The sequence below is a fragment of the Nerophis lumbriciformis genome, linkage group LG05, assembly GCF_033978685.3.
Source record: "Nerophis lumbriciformis linkage group LG05, RoL_Nlum_v2.1, whole genome shotgun sequence".
Taxonomy (NCBI): domain Eukaryota; kingdom Metazoa; phylum Chordata; class Actinopteri; order Syngnathiformes; family Syngnathidae; genus Nerophis; species Nerophis lumbriciformis.
Genome location: NC_084552.2, coordinates 58,665,583 through 58,686,962, shown reverse-complemented (window position 1 = coordinate 58,686,962; position 21,380 = coordinate 58,665,583). Strand labels below are relative to the sequence as shown.

The 21,380-nt window shown below is 42.1% G+C and overlaps 1 protein-coding gene across 8 annotated transcripts in view; it reads left to right on the top strand.

Moving 5' to 3' along the window:
• Positions 1–1,503: 1,503 nt before the first annotated feature.
• brd1a (bromodomain containing 1a) overlaps positions 1,504–21,380 on the top strand; it is a 30,332-nt gene continuing 10,455 nt past the window's right edge. For 2 of the 8 annotated variants that reach the window (XM_072913300.1, XM_072913298.1), the window contains exons 1-9: positions 1,504–2,047; positions 6,348–7,734; positions 12,700–12,868; positions 12,965–13,099; positions 13,177–13,305; positions 15,174–15,483; positions 17,235–17,546; positions 19,715–20,218; positions 20,303–20,444. In XM_072913300.1, the coding sequence (XP_072769401.1) occupies positions 6,365–7,734; positions 12,700–12,868; positions 12,965–13,099; positions 13,177–13,305; positions 15,174–15,483; positions 17,235–17,546; positions 19,715–20,218; positions 20,303–20,444 (3,071 nt within the window). In that variant the 5' untranslated portion in view covers positions 1,504–2,047; positions 6,348–6,364. The remainder of the gene's footprint in view (positions 2,048–6,347; positions 7,735–12,699; positions 12,869–12,964; positions 13,100–13,176; positions 13,306–15,173; positions 15,484–17,234; positions 17,547–19,714; positions 20,219–20,302; positions 20,445–21,380) is intronic. The other 6 variants (XM_072913301.1, XM_061959786.2, XM_061959791.2 and 3 more) reach the window with 6 other exon arrangements.

Below are 21,380 nucleotides of genomic sequence, written 5' to 3'. Positions count from 1 at the left end.
AGGCAAATCACATTGTCTAAAAATGCATTTTCTCATCGATAACGTGACATCATCGCACGCGCGGGGTCTATATATATATATATATCATACTTGCCAACCCTCCCGAATTTTCCGGGAGACTCCCGAAATTCAGCGCCTCTCCCAAAAACCTCCCGGGACAAATATTCTCCCGAAAAACTCCCGATTTTCAGGACGGGAGGACAACAGGGTGACAAGAACTAAATCATCCAGACTACAGACAAATTGTATTATTAAATTATTAATAAAAAAAAAAAAACTAAATACATTTTTTCTATATTTTGCTAAAAACATCAAAATTAATTGTATTTTTATTTGTATTTTTTCTGACTCCTTATTACATCGAGCCATAGAATTATACATTAAAATAAACATATTTGAAATAATTAATTTGAATGATTATTATTAAAATAATTGCTTGTTTATCAACAACTTTAGCATTTTATTCATTACATTTTGAAGCTCTCAGAAGCCAAGTTATGTTATATTCCTTAATATTTATTTATGCAAGTTTGAAGTATCAATTATCTAAACACAGTTTTGTTTGCATACTTTCAGGATGTAGATATATATATATATATATATATATATATATATATATATATATATATATATATATATATATATATATATATATATATGTATTAAATACTTGACTTGGTGAATTCTAGCTGTCAATATACTCCTCCCCTCTTAACCACGCCTCCAACTACGCCCCGCCCCACCCCCGACCACGCCCCCCACCTCCCGAAATCGGAGGTCTCAAGGTTGGCAAGTATGATATATATATATATATATGTACAGCCCGGCCCTGGCCAAATTGTTTTAACCCAATGCGGCCCCAGAGTCAAAAACTTTGGGGACCCCTGCTTATGAGTGTTGATGACACAGCTTTGCAACTGTTGATGTTCTAGTTTCAAGCATGTTTTACTCAATATAGGTCATCAAATCTCAGCAACAAGCTGTAATATCTTACTGAGATCATTTAGGACCAAAACCCTTAAAAGAAGTAAAACACTCTAACATAAAATCTGCTTAGTGAGAAGAATTATCTTATTAGACAGAAAATAAGCAAATATCACCCTTATTTGAGATATTTCATCTTACTTAGATTTCAGTTTTTGCAGTGTACGTACTGCAGACTCTCCGCTTTTACTTTGAAAATAAAACTTCCGGTGTCCGAATATGGAACAAATCACCTGTTCCTGTTAACTGGAGTTTGTCTTTTATGAAATATAAAATGAAAATCAAACCGATTTTTATGTTTAGTTAATTGTTTCCCTAACACCAAATAAAATAAATACCGGTACGCTTGTTTTTAAATATCATATTTTGATTTTTAAAATGAATGAAATGTTTTTTTTGTGTTTTTTTTTCATTTCTAATCATGAAAATACAATAAAATGACCAAAAACACACACTGACCCACACGCGTCACCCGGGTTGGTAAGTGAGCTGCTTTGGCGGCGAAATAAAAAGCGTCTCTGTTGTGTTTTTGTGTGCGGGTGATGATGGTACGCCAAGTCAGCTGCAGTTGGCACTACTACTACTACTACTACTTTGTTACTCCGCCGTGCGGTTAGTGTCGTCAGAAGGCCGATGCATCGATGGCGTGACAGATGGGCTTTTGTGTGAAACACGAGCCGCTGGCAAACATGACCTCCGGCGTCACACGCCGAGCGGTGGGAGTTGTTCATGTCTGCTGAAAAAAAAAAGGAGAGAAAAAAAGCATTGTTGTGTTGGGGGATGAGCCGTCCAGGCTTGGCTGCCGTTTAGCTGAAGCCTCTGGCTCGACTGTGCAGGTTATGAAGGCTCCTTTTAAAGCTGATATTAGCGTGGAACGCGTCGTGGGGGGCAAGCAAAGAGGCACCAGAGAACATGTCATGTTTATGCATTTGAGCTGAATTAGCCGTTGGATGAGAGCTGCGTGTCCGGGGAGAGAGCCGCTTAGCAGGCCGCGTCGCCATTGCTTTGTACGGCTGGAGGCTAGCTGTGCTTTTCAACCTGCAACCCTGTTCACCTACAAAAGGTTTGTCATTTTCACTTTAATCACACACATTAACTCCATAACTCCACAAGTATTGGCATAATGATATAATATATTGACTAACTTTTGTTTTGTCTTCGTATGAGAGCGGGTAGCTATGCATGCTAATTAGCTAATATTATTGTTAGCATCTAGGCCAGGGGTCGGCAACCCAAAATATTGAAAGAGTTTGGACCAAAAATACAAAAATAAATCTGCAAAAAAATAAAAGTCTTATATACGGTACGGTAAGTGTCTATATTAGTTATATTAGCCTACTATCAAAATTACTTTAAAAGTCTTATATCAGTGTTGTAATGAAGACAACACATGATGGAAGTGTCTATATTAGCTATATTAGATGGGGCAGCACGGTGGAAGAGGGGTTAGTGCATCTGCCTCACAATACGAAGGTACTGAGTAGTCTTGGGTTCAATCTCGGGATCTTTCTGCGTGGAGTTTGCATGTTCTCCCCGTGACTGCGTGGGTTCCCTCCGGGTACTCCGGCTTCCTCCCACCTCCAAAGACATGCACCCGGGGATAGGTTGATTGGCAACACTAAAATTGGCCCTAGTGTGTGAATGTGTGTGTGAATGTTGTCTGTCTATCTGTGTTGGCCCTGCGATGAGGTGGCGACTTGTCCAGGGTGTACGCCGCCTTCCGCCCGATTGTAGCTGAGATAAGCTGTAGAAAATGGATGGATGGATGGATAGCCTACTATGAAAATTACTTTAAAAGTCTTATCCATCCATCCATCTTCTTCCGCTTATCCGAGGTCGGGTCGCGGGGGCAGCAGCCTAAGCAGGGAAGCCCAGACTTCCCTCTCCCCAGCCACTTCGTCCAGCTCTTCCCGGGTGATCCCGAGGCGTTCCCAGAACAGCTGGGAGACATAGTCTTCCCAACGTGTCCTGGGTCTTCCCCGTGGCCTCCTACTGGTCGGATGTGCCCTAAACACCTCCTTAGGGAGGCGTTCGGGTGGCATCCTGACCAGATGCCCGAACCACCTCATCTGGCTCCTCTCGATGTGGAGGAGCAGCGGCTTTACTTTGAGTTCCTCCCGGATGGCAGAGCTTCTCACCCTATCTCTAAGGGAGAGACCCGCCACCCGGCGGAGGAAACTAATTTCGGCCACTTGTACCCGTGATCTTGTCCTTTCGGTCATAACCCAAAGCTCATGACCATAGGTGAGGATGGGAACGTAGATCGACCGGTAAATTGAGAGCTTTGCCTTCCGGCTCAGCTCCTTCTTCACCACAACGGATCGATACAGCGTCCGCATTACTGACAACGCCGCACCGATCCGCCTGTCGATCTCACGATCCACTCTTCCCTCACTCGTGAACAAGACTCCGAGGTACTTGAACTCCTCCACTTGGGGCAAGATCTACTCCCCAACCCGGAGATGGCACTCCACCCTTTTCCGGGCGAGAACCATGGACTCGGACTCGGAGGCACTCTTATATAAGAGTTTAAATGATCTTTGCAAGCTGGGTAACGTTTGCTGTGGTCTGGAACAAAATGGCACACAAACCACTATCAGAAATACAGATAATGTGTCACGAGACATGCAAATTTAAATTAAATACACAGAGGACATAAGTAAAGGCAATTAAATGAGCTCAAATATACCTACAAACGAGGCATAATGATGCAATATGTACATACAGCTAGCCTAAATAGCATGTTCGCATTGATTAGCTTGCGGTCGTGCAGTGACCAAATATGTCTGATAAGCACTCCAGCAAATCAATACAATCCACAAAGCTCACCTTTGTGCATTCACGCACAGCATAAAACGTTTGGTGGACAAAATGAGACAAAGGAGTGGCATAAAACATGTCTTTCCTTGGCAGCATCGGAGAAAAATGTACATGTTAACAAACTACGATGAGTTCAAGGATCACTGAAATTAGTCGGACAAAACGGCTCATCAATGATGCATGTATAACATAAACAGTGGGCTTTCTAACAATTAAAAAAGTTTGTGTCATGTTTGTTCTACAGAAAATATATTAAAACTAAAAAATATTTTTTTCTTCATCTTTTTCCATTTTTACATATTTCTGAAAGAGGTCCAGGGAGCCACTAGGGTGGCGCTAAAGATCCGCGGTTAGCGCCACCCTGATCTAGGCTAACTTGGGAGTTGCTAATATTGCAGCAGTCGCTTCTTTGTGTCACTATTATAAAGAGTGGACGCCTCCCACTGTAACCATTTCTATCATGTTTTACAGTAATGTGCATTTTTGTTCATATATTATCACAATAAAGTACAGAGAATGCCCATGCTTGACTTAGAGAAGTCACCTACTCGAATGTTGACAGGTGGCAAATAACAAATAATCCTAGTTTTAGGAAAATCGTAGTTCAGTACATATCCAATTAAACGATGCTCAGGACAATTTGTTACATTATGATCCCCTTACCAGCATTAAAGTTAAAGTACCAATGATTGTCACACACACACTAGGTGTGGTGAAATTTGTTCTCTGCATTTGACCCATCAACCTTGTTCACCCCCTGGGAGGTGAGGGGAGCAGTGGGCAGCAGCGGTGCCGTGCCTGGGAATCATTTTAGGTGATTTAACCCCCAATTCCAACCCTAGATGCTGAGTGCCAAGCAGGGAGGTAATGGGTCCCATTTTTATAGTCTTTGGTATGACTCGGCCGGGGTTTGAACTCACAACCTACCGATCTCAGGGCGGACACTCTAACCACTAGGCCACTGAGTAGGAAAAAGAACAGTGTCCTCATCGCAGTGGCGTTTCCCACCTATCAATCGATCATCAATCAAAGTTTATTTATACAGCCCTAAATAAATCAGGAGTGTCTCAAAGGGCTGCACAAGCCACAATGACATCCTCGGCTCAAATCCCACACCTACGCCTTCAGTGATGTCCGACTTCAATAATTACAACCTCTCAAAATACCATAATTTATGTCACCATGTGACCATTGCTGGGGAAATACTATACAGGAACACATTTACGCACTACTGTTCATTGCATCACATCAACAGTGTACAAAATGAGTTATGGCGCATTTCAACATCAATAAGTCCGTATCAGTAATTAAAACATATCTTATGTGGTACTGCCAAAATTTTAAATTGCAAAAAACATATTAAACGTGAAAAAAAATAAAGAAATAAAATATTTGAACTTAGTCTGTAGCACCCATTCGAGCTTTCGGGGAATTCATTAACACATTACCGTAAAATATCAAATAATATTATTTAGCTCATTCACGTAAGAGACTAGATGTATAAGATTTCATGGGATTTAGCGATTAGGAGTGACAGATTGTTTGGTAAACGTATAGCATGTTCTATATGTTATAGTTATTTGAATGACTCTTACCATAATATGTTACATTAACATACCAGGCACGTTCTCAGTTGGTTATTTATGCATCATATAGCGTACACTTATTCAGTCTGTTGTTCACTATTCTTTATTTATTTTAAATTTCCTTTCAAATATCTGTTCTTGGTGTTGGGTTTTATCAAATACATTTCCCCAAAAAATGCTACTTATGCTCCAGTGCGACTTATATATGTTTTTTTCCTTCTTTATTATGCATTTTCGGCAGGTGCGACTTATACTGCGGTGCAACTTATACTTCGAAAAATACGGTATTCATTTATTCTACTTTACTGAACCATTGTCTTCTTTCATTTTGCTACTGCAACAACTTGCTAATCTGCGTTACTGTAAACTACGCAATTTACCTGATTTCATTGAAATGTAATCATCTTCTTTGCTACTTTCATAATATTTTTAAAACATTCTTTATATTTATTGTTTAATTGTTTTCTTTTCTTTATTTTATTACTACATATATTTCATTTTATTGTATGTATCTATTTGACATTTTATTTTTATAAAGAAATATAAAATGTTTATTTTATTTTATTAAAATTATTTTTTATGTTATTTTAATTTATTTTACTTTTTATTTTTTCATCTAATTTATTTTTAAAATGTAATTGTATTTTATTTTATTTTTATTAATTATAATCTAATTTAATTGTATGAAGAAAGATGGGAGCTTCCTCTATAAAAAAAATAGAAAAGAAGATTAGCATTATAACTTTTGTTAATCGATGCACTGTGTTGTACTGCATTCTCGATGCTTAATAAAGCAAATTAAAAGAATAAAGACAATTCAAATATAGTGATTTTTATTTTTGACGCATTCGCCCATCTCCATCACCAAGTATCTTTTTAAAATATTTAGTGTGGATTAAAGTATCATGGACTACCACAAGTGTGAACACGCTTTAAATTTGTCTTAATTCTCGGCAGAAACACGGCGCGACAGGATGAAGAAGAAAGCCCGCAGCCACCGTGTCCCGGTGCCGCCGAGGCCGCCCTCGCCTATCAGGCCCTCGCCCAACAAGCAGATCCTGACTTACGCCCAGGCTCAACAAATGGTGGAGTTTGAACTTGACGGCCACTTCCACCGCCTCAGCATCTTCGACAAGCTCCACGTGGTCTCGGAGGATGACCCCGTGGTGCGGGAGATGACGGAGTGGGCCAACAACAAGGAGAACACGGAGAAACCGCAGCAGCAGGTTCTGTTGCGCTCGGTGCGGTTAAAAAACAACCGGGAGAAGAGGAACGCCGCACTGGGCATCACCGCTCATAAAGAAAGAGGCGGCGGACATCCGGCTTGTGTTAAACCCGCGCCGAAACTCCATGAGCCTAAGTTTCGGACTGTGGAGTATAACCTACCTGCGGTTCCCAAACGTCCTGCTTCTTATTATACCTTTGAAGAGAAAACGGAAGAAGAGCTGGATGAGGAGACGGAGTACGACATGGACGAGGAGGATTACGCCTGGCTGGATTTGGTCAACGACCAACGGCGAGGCGAAGGCGTCAGTCAGGTGTCTTTCAACGTCTTTGAGTTCTTGATCGACCGCTTTGAAAAAGAGCTGCACCTGGAGGGCTTGGATAAAGGCAGCGAGAGGCAGGTTGCCGTCGACGAGGACGCCGTGTGCTGCATCTGCATGGATGGCGAGTGTCACAACAGCAACGCCATTCTTTTCTGCGACGCGTGCGACGTGGTCGTGCACCAGGAGTGTTACGGCGTGCCGTACATCCCCGAGGGCCAGTGGCTCTGTCGACACTGCCTGCAGTCGCCCGCGCAGCCCGCAGACTGCATCCTTTGCCCCAGTAAGGGCGGCGCCGTTAAAAAGACGGACGACGACCGTTGGGGCCACGTGGTCTGCGCCCTGTGGGTCCCCGAGGTGGGCTTCTCCAACACCACCTTCATCGAGCCCATCGACGGCGTGGCCCACATCCCGCCCGCCCGGTGGAAGCTCACCTGCTACCTGTGCAAAGAGAAAGGCGTGGGAGCGTGCATCCAGTGCCACAAGGCCAACTGCTACACGGCCTTCCACGTCAGCTGCGCGCAAAAAGCGGGCTTGTTCATGAAGATGGAGCCCGTTAAGGACCTGACCGAGTCGGGGGAGCCCACCTTCTCGGTGAAAAAGACGGCCTACTGCGGCGCTCACACTCCCAACGGCTGCGCCAGGAGGAAGCTGACCATCTATGACGAGGCCAAAGCCAAGAATGGAGTGTGTAGCAACGTGGAGAAGGGGAGAGAAAAGAAGAAGGATGGGAACCCTCAGCCTGATGCTGAAAGTGAAGAAGCAACCCCTGCTGCTGTGCCTTCTTTTCCTGCTCACAGGTACACAAACTAGTATATTTCACTCATACGTGCTAGTATTTGTCTTATAGTGGGTGCTTAATAATAGCGCTGTCACTTGAAAGATTCTTTGCCTCTTAAAGAGCAAATTGTTGTACGCGTTTTTACGCTTCACCCAAAAATGTGCCTCAATTAAAGATGCTGTTTGCAACTTGCTCACAGTAAAATTTTTCAAAGGAAACAGTATAACAATAACATTTGTTTTAAATAGAGATGTCCGATTAATGCTTTAAAATGTAATATCGGAAATTATCGGTATTGGTTTCAAGAAGTAAAATTAATGACTTTTTAAAACGCCGCTGTACGGAGCGGTACATATCCGGTAAAACACGGACGTAGGGCATACTTGCAAACCCTCCCGATTTTCCCGGGAGACTCCCGAATTTCAGTGCCCCTCCCGAAAATCTCCCGTGACAACCATTCTCCCGAATTTCTCCCGATTTCCAATATTGAGGGCGTGCCTTAAAGGCACTGCCTTTAGCGTCCTCTACAACCTGTCGTCACGTCCGCTTTTCCTCCATACAAACAGCGTACCGGTCCAGTCACATAATATGTGCAGCTTTTACTCACACACAACTCACACATACTTGATCAACAGCCATACAGGTCACACTGATGGTGGCCGTATAAACAACTTTAACACTGTTACAAATATGCGCCACACTGTGAACCCACACCAAACAAGAATGTCAAACACATTTCAGGAGAACATCCGCACCGTAACACAACATAAACACAACAGAACAAATACCTAGAACCCCTTGCAGCACTAACTCTTCCGGAACGCTACAATATACACCCCCCGCTACCACCAAAACCCCCCCTCTCCCAACCCTGCCCACCTCAAACCTAATCGTGATGTATTCTCTGATGCATCACGATTAGAACGTGGGCGATTCATGAATCAAACGTCGGTTATTTATACATGTTAAATAAAGCAATGCAGATGGTTTTAAAATGTGACATTAATGCTAATGTTCTCTCAACGTTATTGCTCAGTTTGGTTCTAACTAAGGAAGTACTATTTGCTAACATTATTTTTACGTTACGTGTTAGTTGGGTTAGCTCGGACATACGGAGGAGAGGACAAGCTATGCTAGCCACGTTGCTAAGCTAGCTTGATTGTGAAGTAGTGAAACAAGAAAATAATAAATGCTTTGTACACTTCAACAGAAGGATAATCGGAACCGCCTTACAGCAGAAAGTAACCAGCTATGAAGAGGAAATTAGCGACTAGATTATTAATAAGTCTGGAGAGACAATAATGTCCATACAGTGTGGCCACACGACTGTCAGCCAAAACCAGAAATTAAGCATTACTGGAGGAGTCTTGTAGACATTAATCTTATTAATAATTTAACATGATACATTTAAAATATATACTGTATTTTCCGGACTGTAGAGCGCACCTGTACATAAGCCGCACCCATTAAATTTTAAAAGAAAAAAACATCTTTCCATATATTAGCCACATATATATACGTTGTAAAACTAGTTATTTACACTAAATGATCATTTATTTATTTTTAAAAAACGGCAGTAAAACGGCTGATCAAACAAAACAGAGGTCACCGTCATGGACCCACTCGCTGCAGAAGCTACCTTTCCAATCAGCTAAACAGACTCTTAAGTCCTCAGTGACATTTTAGTGAATTATCGGAACTGGAATAATACAAAAAATGCCGTTGTAAGTTAATAATACTAACAAAGACACTATTAAACGTGTTCGCATATTAGCTAATGCTAACGACGCTAGTTCTATTACATTGCAATACTACGTACTGTACAAATATGCATGAAAACACTAACAGACATCACACATGGGATGGTCTAGTACAGGGGTCGGCAACCCAAAATGTTGAAAGAGCCATATTGGACCAAAAATACAAAAACAAATCTGTCTGGAGCCACAAAAAATTAATAGCCATATTACATACAGATAGTGTGTCATGGAATTAAGAGGACTTAAAGGAAACTAAATGACCTCAAATATAGCTACAAATGAGGCATAATGATGCAATATGTACATATAGCTAGCCTAAATAGCCTGTTAGCATCGATTAGCTTGCAGTCATGCAGTGACCAAATATGTCTGATTAGCACTCCACACAAGACAATAACATCAACAAAACTCACCTTTCATGCACAACCTTAAAAGTTTGGTGGACAAAATGAGACAGAAAAAGAAGTGGCATAAAACACGTCCTAGAAAGTCGAAGAAAGTTATACATGTAAACAAACTACGGTGAGTTCAAGGACCGCCAAAATTAGTAGGACAAAACGGCGCTCGCTTTGTAACAATTAGGGAGGTTTGTGTCATGTTTGTCCTCCTACAGAAACCATATTAAAACAAAAATAGATTTTTTTCCCCTCATCTTTTTCCATTTTTCATACATTTTTTGAAAAAGCTCCAGAGAGCCACTAGGGCGGCGATAAAGAGCCGCATGCGGCTCTAGAGCCGCGGGTTGCCGACCCCTGGTCTAGTAAGTAAGAATTGTTTTAGTTACATTGTAAAACTTACAAATGTTGCTTAGAGTGATCATCTGTACGAGTAGAACCGCTGTGGATGTACAAGACAGAACATGACCTCTACTTCTGGTTGAAAGGTCAGTCTAAACAGAAGGGCTATGCAGCACCTGCAATGAGCAAACTCGTCCAAAAGATGGCGCCGGAACACAAATGATACCACAACTATTCAGTGTATCTGCTTTGTTTTTTTCCCCCAACTGTAGACCACAATGACCGTCAGCGAAGACAAATCCATAAATTTGCCGCACGTTTTATAAGCGGCAGGGTTCAAATAGTAGGAAAAAAGTAGCGGCTTATAGTCCGGAATTTACGGTAGTATACGATATTAACAATATACAATATGATAATCCTAGACGTATGAATAATACATTCATATTCGAATCGTAGCCCGTGAATCATAATCGGTATTCCAATCGTGAGGTGCCCAAAGATTCCCACCTCTTGTGTGTTTTCTTCGTCTGTTGCTGCCAAACAAGGTGCGAGAGGTCAATTCTATAGCAGAATTAAATGAACGATGTGAATTCTTCACCAGCTCACACACATGCACGGACAGAGCCTGGCTAGTTGCTAGTGAGAAGCACCGCAAAGTAATAAAAGTTAGTAGGAAAAAAAGATGATCGCGAAGCCAAATGTTTCTTTGCGGAAATGTTGAAAAAATATCTCATTTATATAAACAAACGAGCCAGTACGCCAATTTTATTGTAAAAGTGATAGCAACAAAAACCCTCTCAAAACTACATTTCAAGTTTACTTATTTAAGATAGTCAAAGTTCTTGACCTTCCATTTACAATTCATAATACAAAAGTGAACTAATGAGAAAAGTTTATTGAGCTGGAAAGAGTTACTTGCGTTATTATTAGGGACCAAATGTCTTTTTGGGACAGAGGACCCTATTGTAATTGTAAGGTTTTATTATTATTATTCCGCCGCCTCTTTGAGCTGTAATTTGACCCCCTTAACATTCTTCAAAACTCACCAAATTTGACACACACATCAGGCAGGACTGGCGAAAATTGCGATCTAATCAAAAAACCTAGCCCCAAAACTCAAAATTGCGCTATAGCGCCCCCTAGGAAGAAAACACGGACAAAACTGCCTCTAACTCCTAGTAGGAATGTCGTAGAGATATGAAACAAAAACCTCTATGTAGGTCTGACTTAGACCTACATTTCATACACTGACATCTTTCAGCAAAAATCAACAGGAAGTTTGCAATTCCCCCTTCAAAATAAAAGTTTAGTAAAAACAGACACTTTTGCCTCTTTGAGCTGTAATTTGACCCTCTTAACACGCTTCAAAATTCACCAAACTGGACACACACATCAGGACTGGCAGAAATTGCGCTCTCATAAAAAAACCCAACCCCAAAACTCAAAATTGCGCTCTAGCGCCCCCCTAGGAAGAAAACACAGACACAACTGCTCCTAGGAAGAAAATTCAGACAAAACTGCCTGTAACTTCCAGTAGGAATGTCTTAGAGACATGAAACAAAAACCTCTATGTAGGTCTCAATTAGACCTACATTTTAATATATTGACAACCCCCAGCAAAAATCAACAGGAAGTTTGCAATTCCTCCTTCAAAACAAAAGTTTTATAAAAACCGGTCACCTTTTTTCAAAGATTATCTTCTCTGAGCGCGTTTGTCGTGTCAGCTTCAAACTAGCACAGGAGAGAGATTGAACCCTTCTGATTAAAAGTTGACGAAAGAGTTTTAATTACTGCTGCGGTTTGGATTTTATGTGCCGTCAAAGTCGGTCCCATCCATCGCTGCTTGCAGCTTTAGTTATAAATTATAATTACCGGTACTTTACTGCTTAATTTGCTATCAAAATAATGCTGACAATAATATTGTTTTTTGGCAGTAATTTGTGGGACAATATATCGTGCAGCAAAATGCGTTATCAGCCCTTGCCTAATTACTAACACAGTAATTCTCTTCGTGTTTATGGCATAAAACCACAAACAGAACAAAACACCACGTCTATTTGGCACACCATTAAATGCAGAGTTATACCTACGGTGCTGCGGTCTATAATAATAATGTGCTTGAGGCAATGCTCCATTTACTATCTATTAGCTTAACATTTTCACCCATATTCGCACACACCAACCAAATAATGCGATACAACAGAATTCTCCATTGTTACTTGCGGTGTTCTCAAAAAGAAAAACCACCACACAAACTATGGTGTGATCTCAACACACTAATATATATACAAAACTGTTTATACTACCTCATACTCACAAGGCATGCTTTGGTACATGGACATCATAGATACACAAGTGTCGGTTCTAAAGTGGTGCCCTGGCTTTGCCTCTGACTGTCAGATCATGAGGTGGCGGTTTATGTTTGAACTGCTTACCTTGCACAAACCTGTCACTTTTTTCTCTCTGGTTTCTGCATGTCTGCGCTAGGTTGCAAAGCATTCTGAACCAGGTGTCCATCCAGAAAAAGAAAGTGTTTGTGGAGCTGGTCCTCAATTACTGGACCCTTAAAAGGCAATCCCGGAACGGCCTGCCATTGATCCGTCGCCTCCAGACCAGCCTGCAATCCCAGAAGAATGCGCACCCGGTTTGTTCATCAGTCAGTCAAATCATCTTCTTTTCTTTCCGGACGTGTAGTTGGTAGAGCAGACCCGGCCAGTCTTGTCAGATGTGCTCATTTCTTTTTTTCTCTCAGCAGAAGCAGAACGAGGACGAAAAGCTGGTGCTGAAGGAGCAGCTGAAGGCATGGCACCGGCTCCGGCACGACCTGGAGAGAGCCCGACTGCTGCTGGAGCTCATTCGCAAGAGGGAGAAGCTGAAGAGGGAGGAGGTAATAAATACTAAGACAAGTCCTGCTAGATACGAAAGCCACCGAATGTGCTCATGTTGTTTTGCGCTGTGTTGTAGTTAAAGTTCCATGAGAGCCTTCTGGAGATGCAGCTCACTCCCTTTAGCATCTTGCTGAGGACCATCTTGGACCAGCTGCTGTCCAAAGACCAGGCTAGGATCTTCACTCAGCCAGTTGACATCAGTGAGGTGAATTTTCAGCTTTTGCTTAAACTCCACATGCCAAAATAAACATCGTCACAACTAGAGATCGACCAATTATCGGGGCCGATATCTGGTATTTCGAGGTATTGTGGTATCGGCCTTTATATATATATATATATATATATATATATATATATATATATATATTTTTTTTTTTTTTACAACAGATCTACATTAGCAGAGGAAATATATACACCTACCATACCAGTATTTAAAAAAGAAAATTGTGACGTATACTGTTCAAGCACTTGCCCTTTTGCCCTGCATGAAAAACATTTTTTTTTGCTTGAGCCCATTTAAAAAAATATATAAAATCATGTCGAGAGGAGCCAGATGAGGTGGTTCGGGCATCTGGTCAGGATGCCACCCGAACGCCTCCCTAGGAAGGTGTTTCAGGCACGTCCGACCGGTAGGAGGCCACGGGAAAGCCCCAGGACACGCTGGGAAGACTATCTCTCCCGGCTGGCCTGGTAACGCCTCGGGATCCCCCGGGAGGAGCTGGACGAAGTGGCTGGGGAGAGGGAAGTCTGGGCTTCCCTGCTTAAGCTGCTGCCCCCGCGACCCGACCTCGGATAAGCGGAAGAAGATGGATGGATGGTCAAAAATTCTCCTCAAATATGTTTTGATATCTGACAGGGCATTTATTTATTTGAGTTCTGTGGCCATGCCCGCTTTTCTATATCCCTCTTGCCGTGCTGATCGCTTACAGAACCTCTCCTCTTTGTGTCAAAACTTTCAATTTTTGGCGGAAAATCCTTTGTCCTTCTTTCCTGCCATCTCCCCGGTACTGTTTTGTTTTTTTCCGCTACTGCAGCATTGGAGTCGCTCGACAAGCCTACGTCCGCAACACTCGCACTGTGAACTCATTAAAAGAGCGCACCAGGTTTCCTGTTTTCTGATTCAATCAAATAAAAACGCTACAGAGTTGGATCGTTACGTCTGCCAAAAATCCAAACATTGTGTAAATATCTAGACATGTAGGAGACTTATTAAGTAAAGAAGAACAGGCAGCAGCTTAAACATTGTCATACTTTCTGCAACAGCCAGCTGGAAACATATCTCAACAATAAGCTACGTGAACGAGCCCAGAATTGTTTATATTTAAATGTTGGCAATATTTCAGGGTTCCGTACAAAAACCTTCCACTGTATTAAATCTATAAACTGCTATAAAATGTTATAAAATTAAATGGGTGGAAGTATACGACGAGTTATTGTGGAGTAGAGAACATTTGTTGAATTCCAGGCCATGAAAAAATTATACCTATATATTTTTTACGTCCATCCATCCATTTTTTTACCGTTTGTCCCTCTCAGTGTAGCGGGGTCTGGAGCCTATCCCTGCTGCGGAAGGTAAGGTACATCCTGGACAAGTCGCAACCTCAATTGAATCAAACCCAGGGCCTTCTCGGTATGAGGCATGCTCACTAACCGTGCGATTCATGTATTTTTGGTTTTATTTTTGTTTTTTTTAATGCCAAATTTTTCCAATTTTCTCAAAAGATTTCCCATATGTTAAAATGTAAATGTTAATGCTCCTCTTAGACACACGTAATAAAGGTGTTTGTTAAATCCCTTCAGGTTTTGTGCTGCTAAATGAACCACAACATCAGCGTTGCAGGAAATATTATCTCGCTGCTGGTCGCTGATGTAAAAAAACAAAACAAGAACTTAAAGACTTATCCAGCTGTTTACTGACATATACTAGTCATGTTTCGCTAACCTTTACTGCAAATGAATATCGGCTCCAAATATAATTAACCATGACTACTGATAATCGATATTGTCCCTGAAAAAATCCACATTGGTCGATTTCCAGTCAGAAATAATTTACCGATGTCTTACTTTGTGTAGGTGACTGACTACCTGGAGCACATCAAGCAGCCAATGGACTTGTCCACCATGCGTCAGCGCATCGACGCCCAGAACTACACCAACTTCGACCAGTTCGAGATGGACTTCAACCTCATTATTGACAACTGCATGAAATACAACGCCAAGGACACCTATTTCTACCGGGCGGCCGTTCGCTTTCGAGATCAGGGTGGGGCGGTGATCAGAAAGGCTCGACGAGACGCGGAAAAAATTGGCTTTGACGCAGAGAGCGGCATGCATCTTGTGGAGGTTCCGGAAATGAAGACGTCGATCTTTTCCTGGGTGGACGGTAGGCAGACTATTGACCTGTGTTTTCCATACATGCGTTATTTATACCGCCACGGAACATACAAGACAAGCATCATAATTATTTTTCAAACACCTCATACTGACTCATATGCTCATCAACACTGTCTCAAAACTGGATCGGAATTTTTCGCTCTTAAATGGGACAATCGCCTTGGATAATAGACAGACCACATTGGTCTGACCACAGTCTTTTTGACACAATCCATAAACTGCCATACTGTCGAGGTGACTGTTTTTTCCATTACACAAGATGGCGCAACCAAACTTGATAGTTGGTACTGTTACCTGATTGGCTGTTAGCATGTCACTCCCACCGAACGGGACAAGCGGTAGAAAATGGATGGATGGAAACGTATCAGATCCACCGCTGTGGCAGCTATTACGCATCTCGTGAAAATTAAGGATTAGGCTATCAAAACAACGTCATAGCTATGCTGGCATTTTAGGTGGCTGACAAGGTTTGATGTGTTGAAGCCCAATGTTTTTTTTTCATTCCTTGCGGAGTGTGTACCGAACATTTGGTGCAAATAGCACAGGAAATGTCATCCTCTGTAAGATTGATGCCATATTTCTTTACACTGTGAGCTCAAAGGAAGTTTACGTCCTACAAGGTAGGGTCGCTTGTTTTGCTCACCCTAATCCATCTACAGCACAGTACGTGTAATCTCTCGTCATTTAAACATTTCATTTTTTTTAATCAATTGTCGGAGCAGTTTTTTTTAATGCTGCTCACTGCTCCCCTCACCTCCCAGGGGGTGATCAAGGGTGATGGGTCAAATGCAGAGAATAATTTCGCCACACTTAGTGTGTGTGTGACAATCATTGGTACTTTAACTTGAACTTTAACCAGATTTATTGGTGTGGTGTCCTAATGTCCAATATCGGTCCAATAATTATTATAAACAACCATTTACAGTCACAACTAAGGACAATTTAGTCTCCAATTAACTGTAGCTCATGTTGTTTTGTCTGTGGGAGGAAGCAAAGAAACCCCACACAAGCAAGTGAGGAACATGCCAAGTCCAAGCACAGATTTGAACCCACATTCTCCTGTCAAGCTAGAAAATACTAACCTGACTCTTGCCAGATCCTTGTAGTTCGTTGAGCTCCACACAAAGATCTGGGCTCGAGGGCATTGCAAACTCCTTCAAGAAAGCAAAAAATAAGGAACCAATCAGGATCGCCAGGCGGGATTTCATAGATGTGACGAAGCGCCGAAGCGACTGTTTGATTTAAACAACAATGGCGGCACGCCGGGAGGAGTCGTGTGCTGACATTGATTCTGCTATTGCAACTGTTTTGTCGAAACTATAGAATTTTAATTCTTTAAAAGATGAACAGAGAACAATTTGCTTTGTCGTTATCCAATATGTCGACTGTTCTGTTTTGGATTTCCCAGCGTCGCTCTCATCAGCGTCACAGGTTGATTTCGATGTGAGTGGTTGAAGTAGCACGTCATTCAAGATTACAGACAAGTGGTTTATCCATCCATCCATCCATCCATTTTCTACCGCTTAATCCCTTCGGGGTCGCAGGAGGCGCTGGAGCCTATCTCAGCTACAATCGGGTCACATACAATTATTTTTTTACAAGGCCCCGCCTTCTGAAATACATCTCCTATTGAGAAGTCCCAGATCCTAGTGTGGAGCTCAGCGAACTACAAGGATCTGGCGAGAGTCAGGTTAAGAAAATACGAAACCAAACTGATCATCTACTGTCTTTTCCCCGTAGTGGATCGCCTCCTCAAACCAGCCAATCGCAGCCATTTACCCCTGAACACGCAGCTGCAGCAGCTCCTGGAGAAGTTTGACCTGACCTTCGCCATGAAGTCCAGCCCGTCGCGCAGCAAGCGAATCAAGCTGCTCAAGAAGACCATCAATGACGTGCGCAGCGAAATGAGCCTGAAGATGGTCCAACCATCCGCCCACCGACACCTCACGTCGTCTGTAGCTCCTTCCACGTCAGCGTCGTCTGTATTCCGATCTGAAGGTTTGAAGAAAGAGGAGAAATGGAGGCCAAATGGACATTTACCGGAAGACGAGGGTACGTATGGATATTGTAAGATGTTTTTTTACGACTGGGTGTTTGTTATGGCTGCATCTCTCCAGGTCAGTGACGGGGAAAAAAAGCTCTGACCACTTGTTGGCTTGCATATGTAACTCTTGACTTAGACTATATTTTGCTCAGTGCGGTAGATTTGTTACGGCGAGAAATTATATAATTGCAGGGGTGTGAATCTTTGGGCACCTAAGTATTTGATCCAATTCCTGGCGTGACGATTTAAAACCAGAATTGATTCTCGATTTTATACGATTCTCGATTCAAACCGATTTTCGCAGTGTACTGTATTTTTCGGAGTATACCGTATTTTCCGCACCATAAGCCGCCCTGGGTTATAAGCCGCGCCTTCAATGAACGGCATATTTCAAAACTTTGTCCACCTATAAGCCGCCCCGTGTTATAAGCCGCATCTAACTGCGCTAAAGGGAATGTCAAAAAAACAGTCAGATAGGTCAGTCAAACTTTAATAATATATTAAAAACCAGCGTTCTAACAACTCTGTTCACTCCCAAAATGTACGGTAATGTGCAAATGTGCAATCACAAACATAGTAAAATTCAAAATAGTGCTTAGCAATAGCAACATCAATAACTTAATGTTGCTCGAACGTTAATGTCACAACACACAAAATAAACATAACGGTCACTTTCTGAAGTTATTCTTCATTCATAAATCCCTCGAATTCTTCTCCTTCGGTGTCCGAATTAAAAAGTTGGGCGAATACGAGATCCAAAATGGCCGGCTGCGTCTCGTCGAAGTCATCGGAGTCAGTGTCGCTGTTGCCTTCATTCGAATAGGGATGGTGCTGACACTTCTGCTTGCTGCTCTCTGCTCAACAACCCACTGTTCGAGTTTGTCCTCCAACAGTTGCCATCTTGCTTTGTTCCCTCGGAAACTCTGTTTTGTCTTCTTTACCTGGCGCAGGTCATCTTGTTGCTTCCTCCACCTACGCACCATTGATTCATTTATGTTATATTCTCTTGCTGCTGCTCTATTTCCGTGTTCTTCGGCATGACTTATTGCCTTAAGTTTAAATTCTGCGTTATACGCGTGTCGCTTAGTAGGAGCCATTTTGTGGTCTTTACAGATGTAAACACACAAAGGAAATGAAACGTAATACCCGCGCGCTTCTTCTTCTACAGGGGCGGGTGGTTGCTTACCGTAGAAGAAGAAGCGCTTCCTCTTCTACGGGGGCGGGTGCTTACCTTGGCAGTTGCTTACCATAGAAGAAGAAGCGCTTCCTCTTCTACGGGGAAAAAAGATGGCGGCTGTTTACCGTAGTTGCGAGACCGAAACTTTATGAAAATAAATATTTATATTAATCCATATATAAGGCGCACCGGGTTATAAGCCGCACTGTCAGCTTTTGTGAAAATTTGTGGTTTTTAGGTGCGGCTTATAGTGCGGAAAATACGGTAAGTCGCTCCGGAGTATAAATCGCTCCGGAGTATAAGTTGCACCGGCCGGAAATGCACAATAAAGAAGGAAAAAAACATATATACCGGTAAGTCGCATTTTTGGGGGAAATTTATTTGATAAAACCCAACACCAAGCATAGACATTTGAAAGGCAATTTAAAATAAATAAAGAATAGTGAACAACAGGCTGAATAAGTGTACGTTATATGAGGAATAAATAACCAACTGAGAACGTGCCTGGTATGTTAACGTAACATATTATGGTAAGAGTCATTCAAATAAATATAACATATAAAACATGTTATATGTTTTCCAAACAATCTGTCACTCCTAATCGCTAAATCCCATGAAATCTTATACGTCTAGTCTCTTACGTGAATGAGCTAAACAATATTATTAGATATTTTACGGTAATGTGTCAATAATTTCACACATAAGTCGCTCCTGAGTATAAGTCGCACCCCCGGCCAAACTATGAAAAAAAACTGCGACTTATAGTCCGAAAAATACGGTATTATTTGGTATAGTAATTATAATGTAACTTTTTAATACAGGTTAGAAAAGCTCCTTCTAGTTGCATCGAGATGGCGTAAAAACGTCTTTTTAAAATGGATTCTTATAAAGTGTGTGCGTGTGAGTGCGTATACATACACACAACATATATACACATAAATATAAACATCTATCTCTACCACCCCTATTGATCTTCTGTTTTTGTGCCATTTCCTCCAGCAGACAAGTCTCTCCCACCGAAACTCGAACCTTCGGACGCCATCCCTCCTCTCATCCACTCGGACACGGACCCGGGGCCCCCCACCCTCAAACCGATAGACGCCGCCCCGGAGCGTGACGACGGATACAACTGGGAAATACCCGACCTCCCTCGTTCCTCGTCGCCGCCGCGCCTCAACGGCCACTCACACAACGGCCTCCAAAACGCCTTATTCGATGGCGACGTGAGCGTAGTGGCCACGTCCACCCTCGCCGAGCCGACGGGCACCGTGAGCCAAGAGACTGCCGTGGTCTTCCGCAAAGCGAAAGGCGATGACGGCGCAGAGAAAAAAGAGAGTGAGGAGGAGGTGCGCAACGGCGCCACGCAGCTGGGTACCAAATCCTTCCTGTCCGTGGTCATTCCGAGACTGGAGACGTTACTTCACACCAAGAAGAGGAAGCAAAAAGACAGTGAGGGTGAAGATGAAGAGGAGGGCAAGTCTTCAGTCAAAAGACTTGATATGGGTATGGCGGCTCATTCAATTCAATGCATTGCACCCCCTTGTGGCTGTGGACGAGAATGACAATGTACAATTTGTGTTGGCTCAGGCCTGTCGAGAGGTTTCCTGGGGATAGAAAAAGAGAAAGTGGTCGAGCAGCCCAGCAGAGCAAGCCGACCCTCGGAGCCGCGAAGACGCTGCGCCTCCGAGTCCTCCATCTCCTCATGCAACAGCCTACCCAGAGGCCCCAGGTATGGTATAGACCGACCACTAGGGCTGGACGATTATGGCAAATAATATTGAAACTACGAGTAATAACGTAATTAATCATTATTTTAAAAACATGAGTATTCAACTTTAAATATGATTTAGAAAAACAACGGGATATAAAAGAGTAACGAATAAATAAGTAAAAAAAATCATAATAGTAACGTCTATAAATTTAAATAGCAATATGAACAAATACAATTCAGTGTTTCCGTTTAACACTTTTTGATTTCCTTTTTTTACCTTTATGTGCTTTTTGTGTCATACTTTTTTCTTTATAAAATGTCCATTAATTAAATACAGAAATTTGCACTTTTATATATACATTTTTGGAGCGGCGGCGGTTAGGGAAAATCAATACACTATGCAGAGCCGCTGCACTAGTTGTTTTTGATAAAGTAAAAGTCACTGACAGTCTCTAGACTAGGGATGTCAAACATGCAGCCCGCGAACAAGCTCAATGCGGCCCGCAAGACGAGTTTGCTAAGTGTGAAATTAAGCGGCATTTTTAATTTAAAGAAACTGCTGTTCTAAATGTGTCCACTGGATGTCGCAATAGTAATTCTGTTAGGTAAGCAAATAGTTTGTACCGGGGTGAGCAAGTATACCAAGAAGGAGGTACGCATTAAAGCTGGGCTGCGACTACTCCCCCTCGACCCTAGTAAAACAAACAGGAGTAAAATAAACAATTGGTATTTCCACTTAAAATGCTGCATGAGACACTGCACATTAATATAGTTGTGTGAAAATTAATGTCTTCAGTGCAAATGTAAAGAACGTGAACTGTGCGATTTACTACATTACTGTCAGTCTTTTACGTTTTATTGTTGGTTTGTTGAAACTGTTCACACATTGCACAGCTTGTATTTTTCTATCGATACACGGTGATACATCGAAGGCAGGGAGTAAGTCAACTGTCT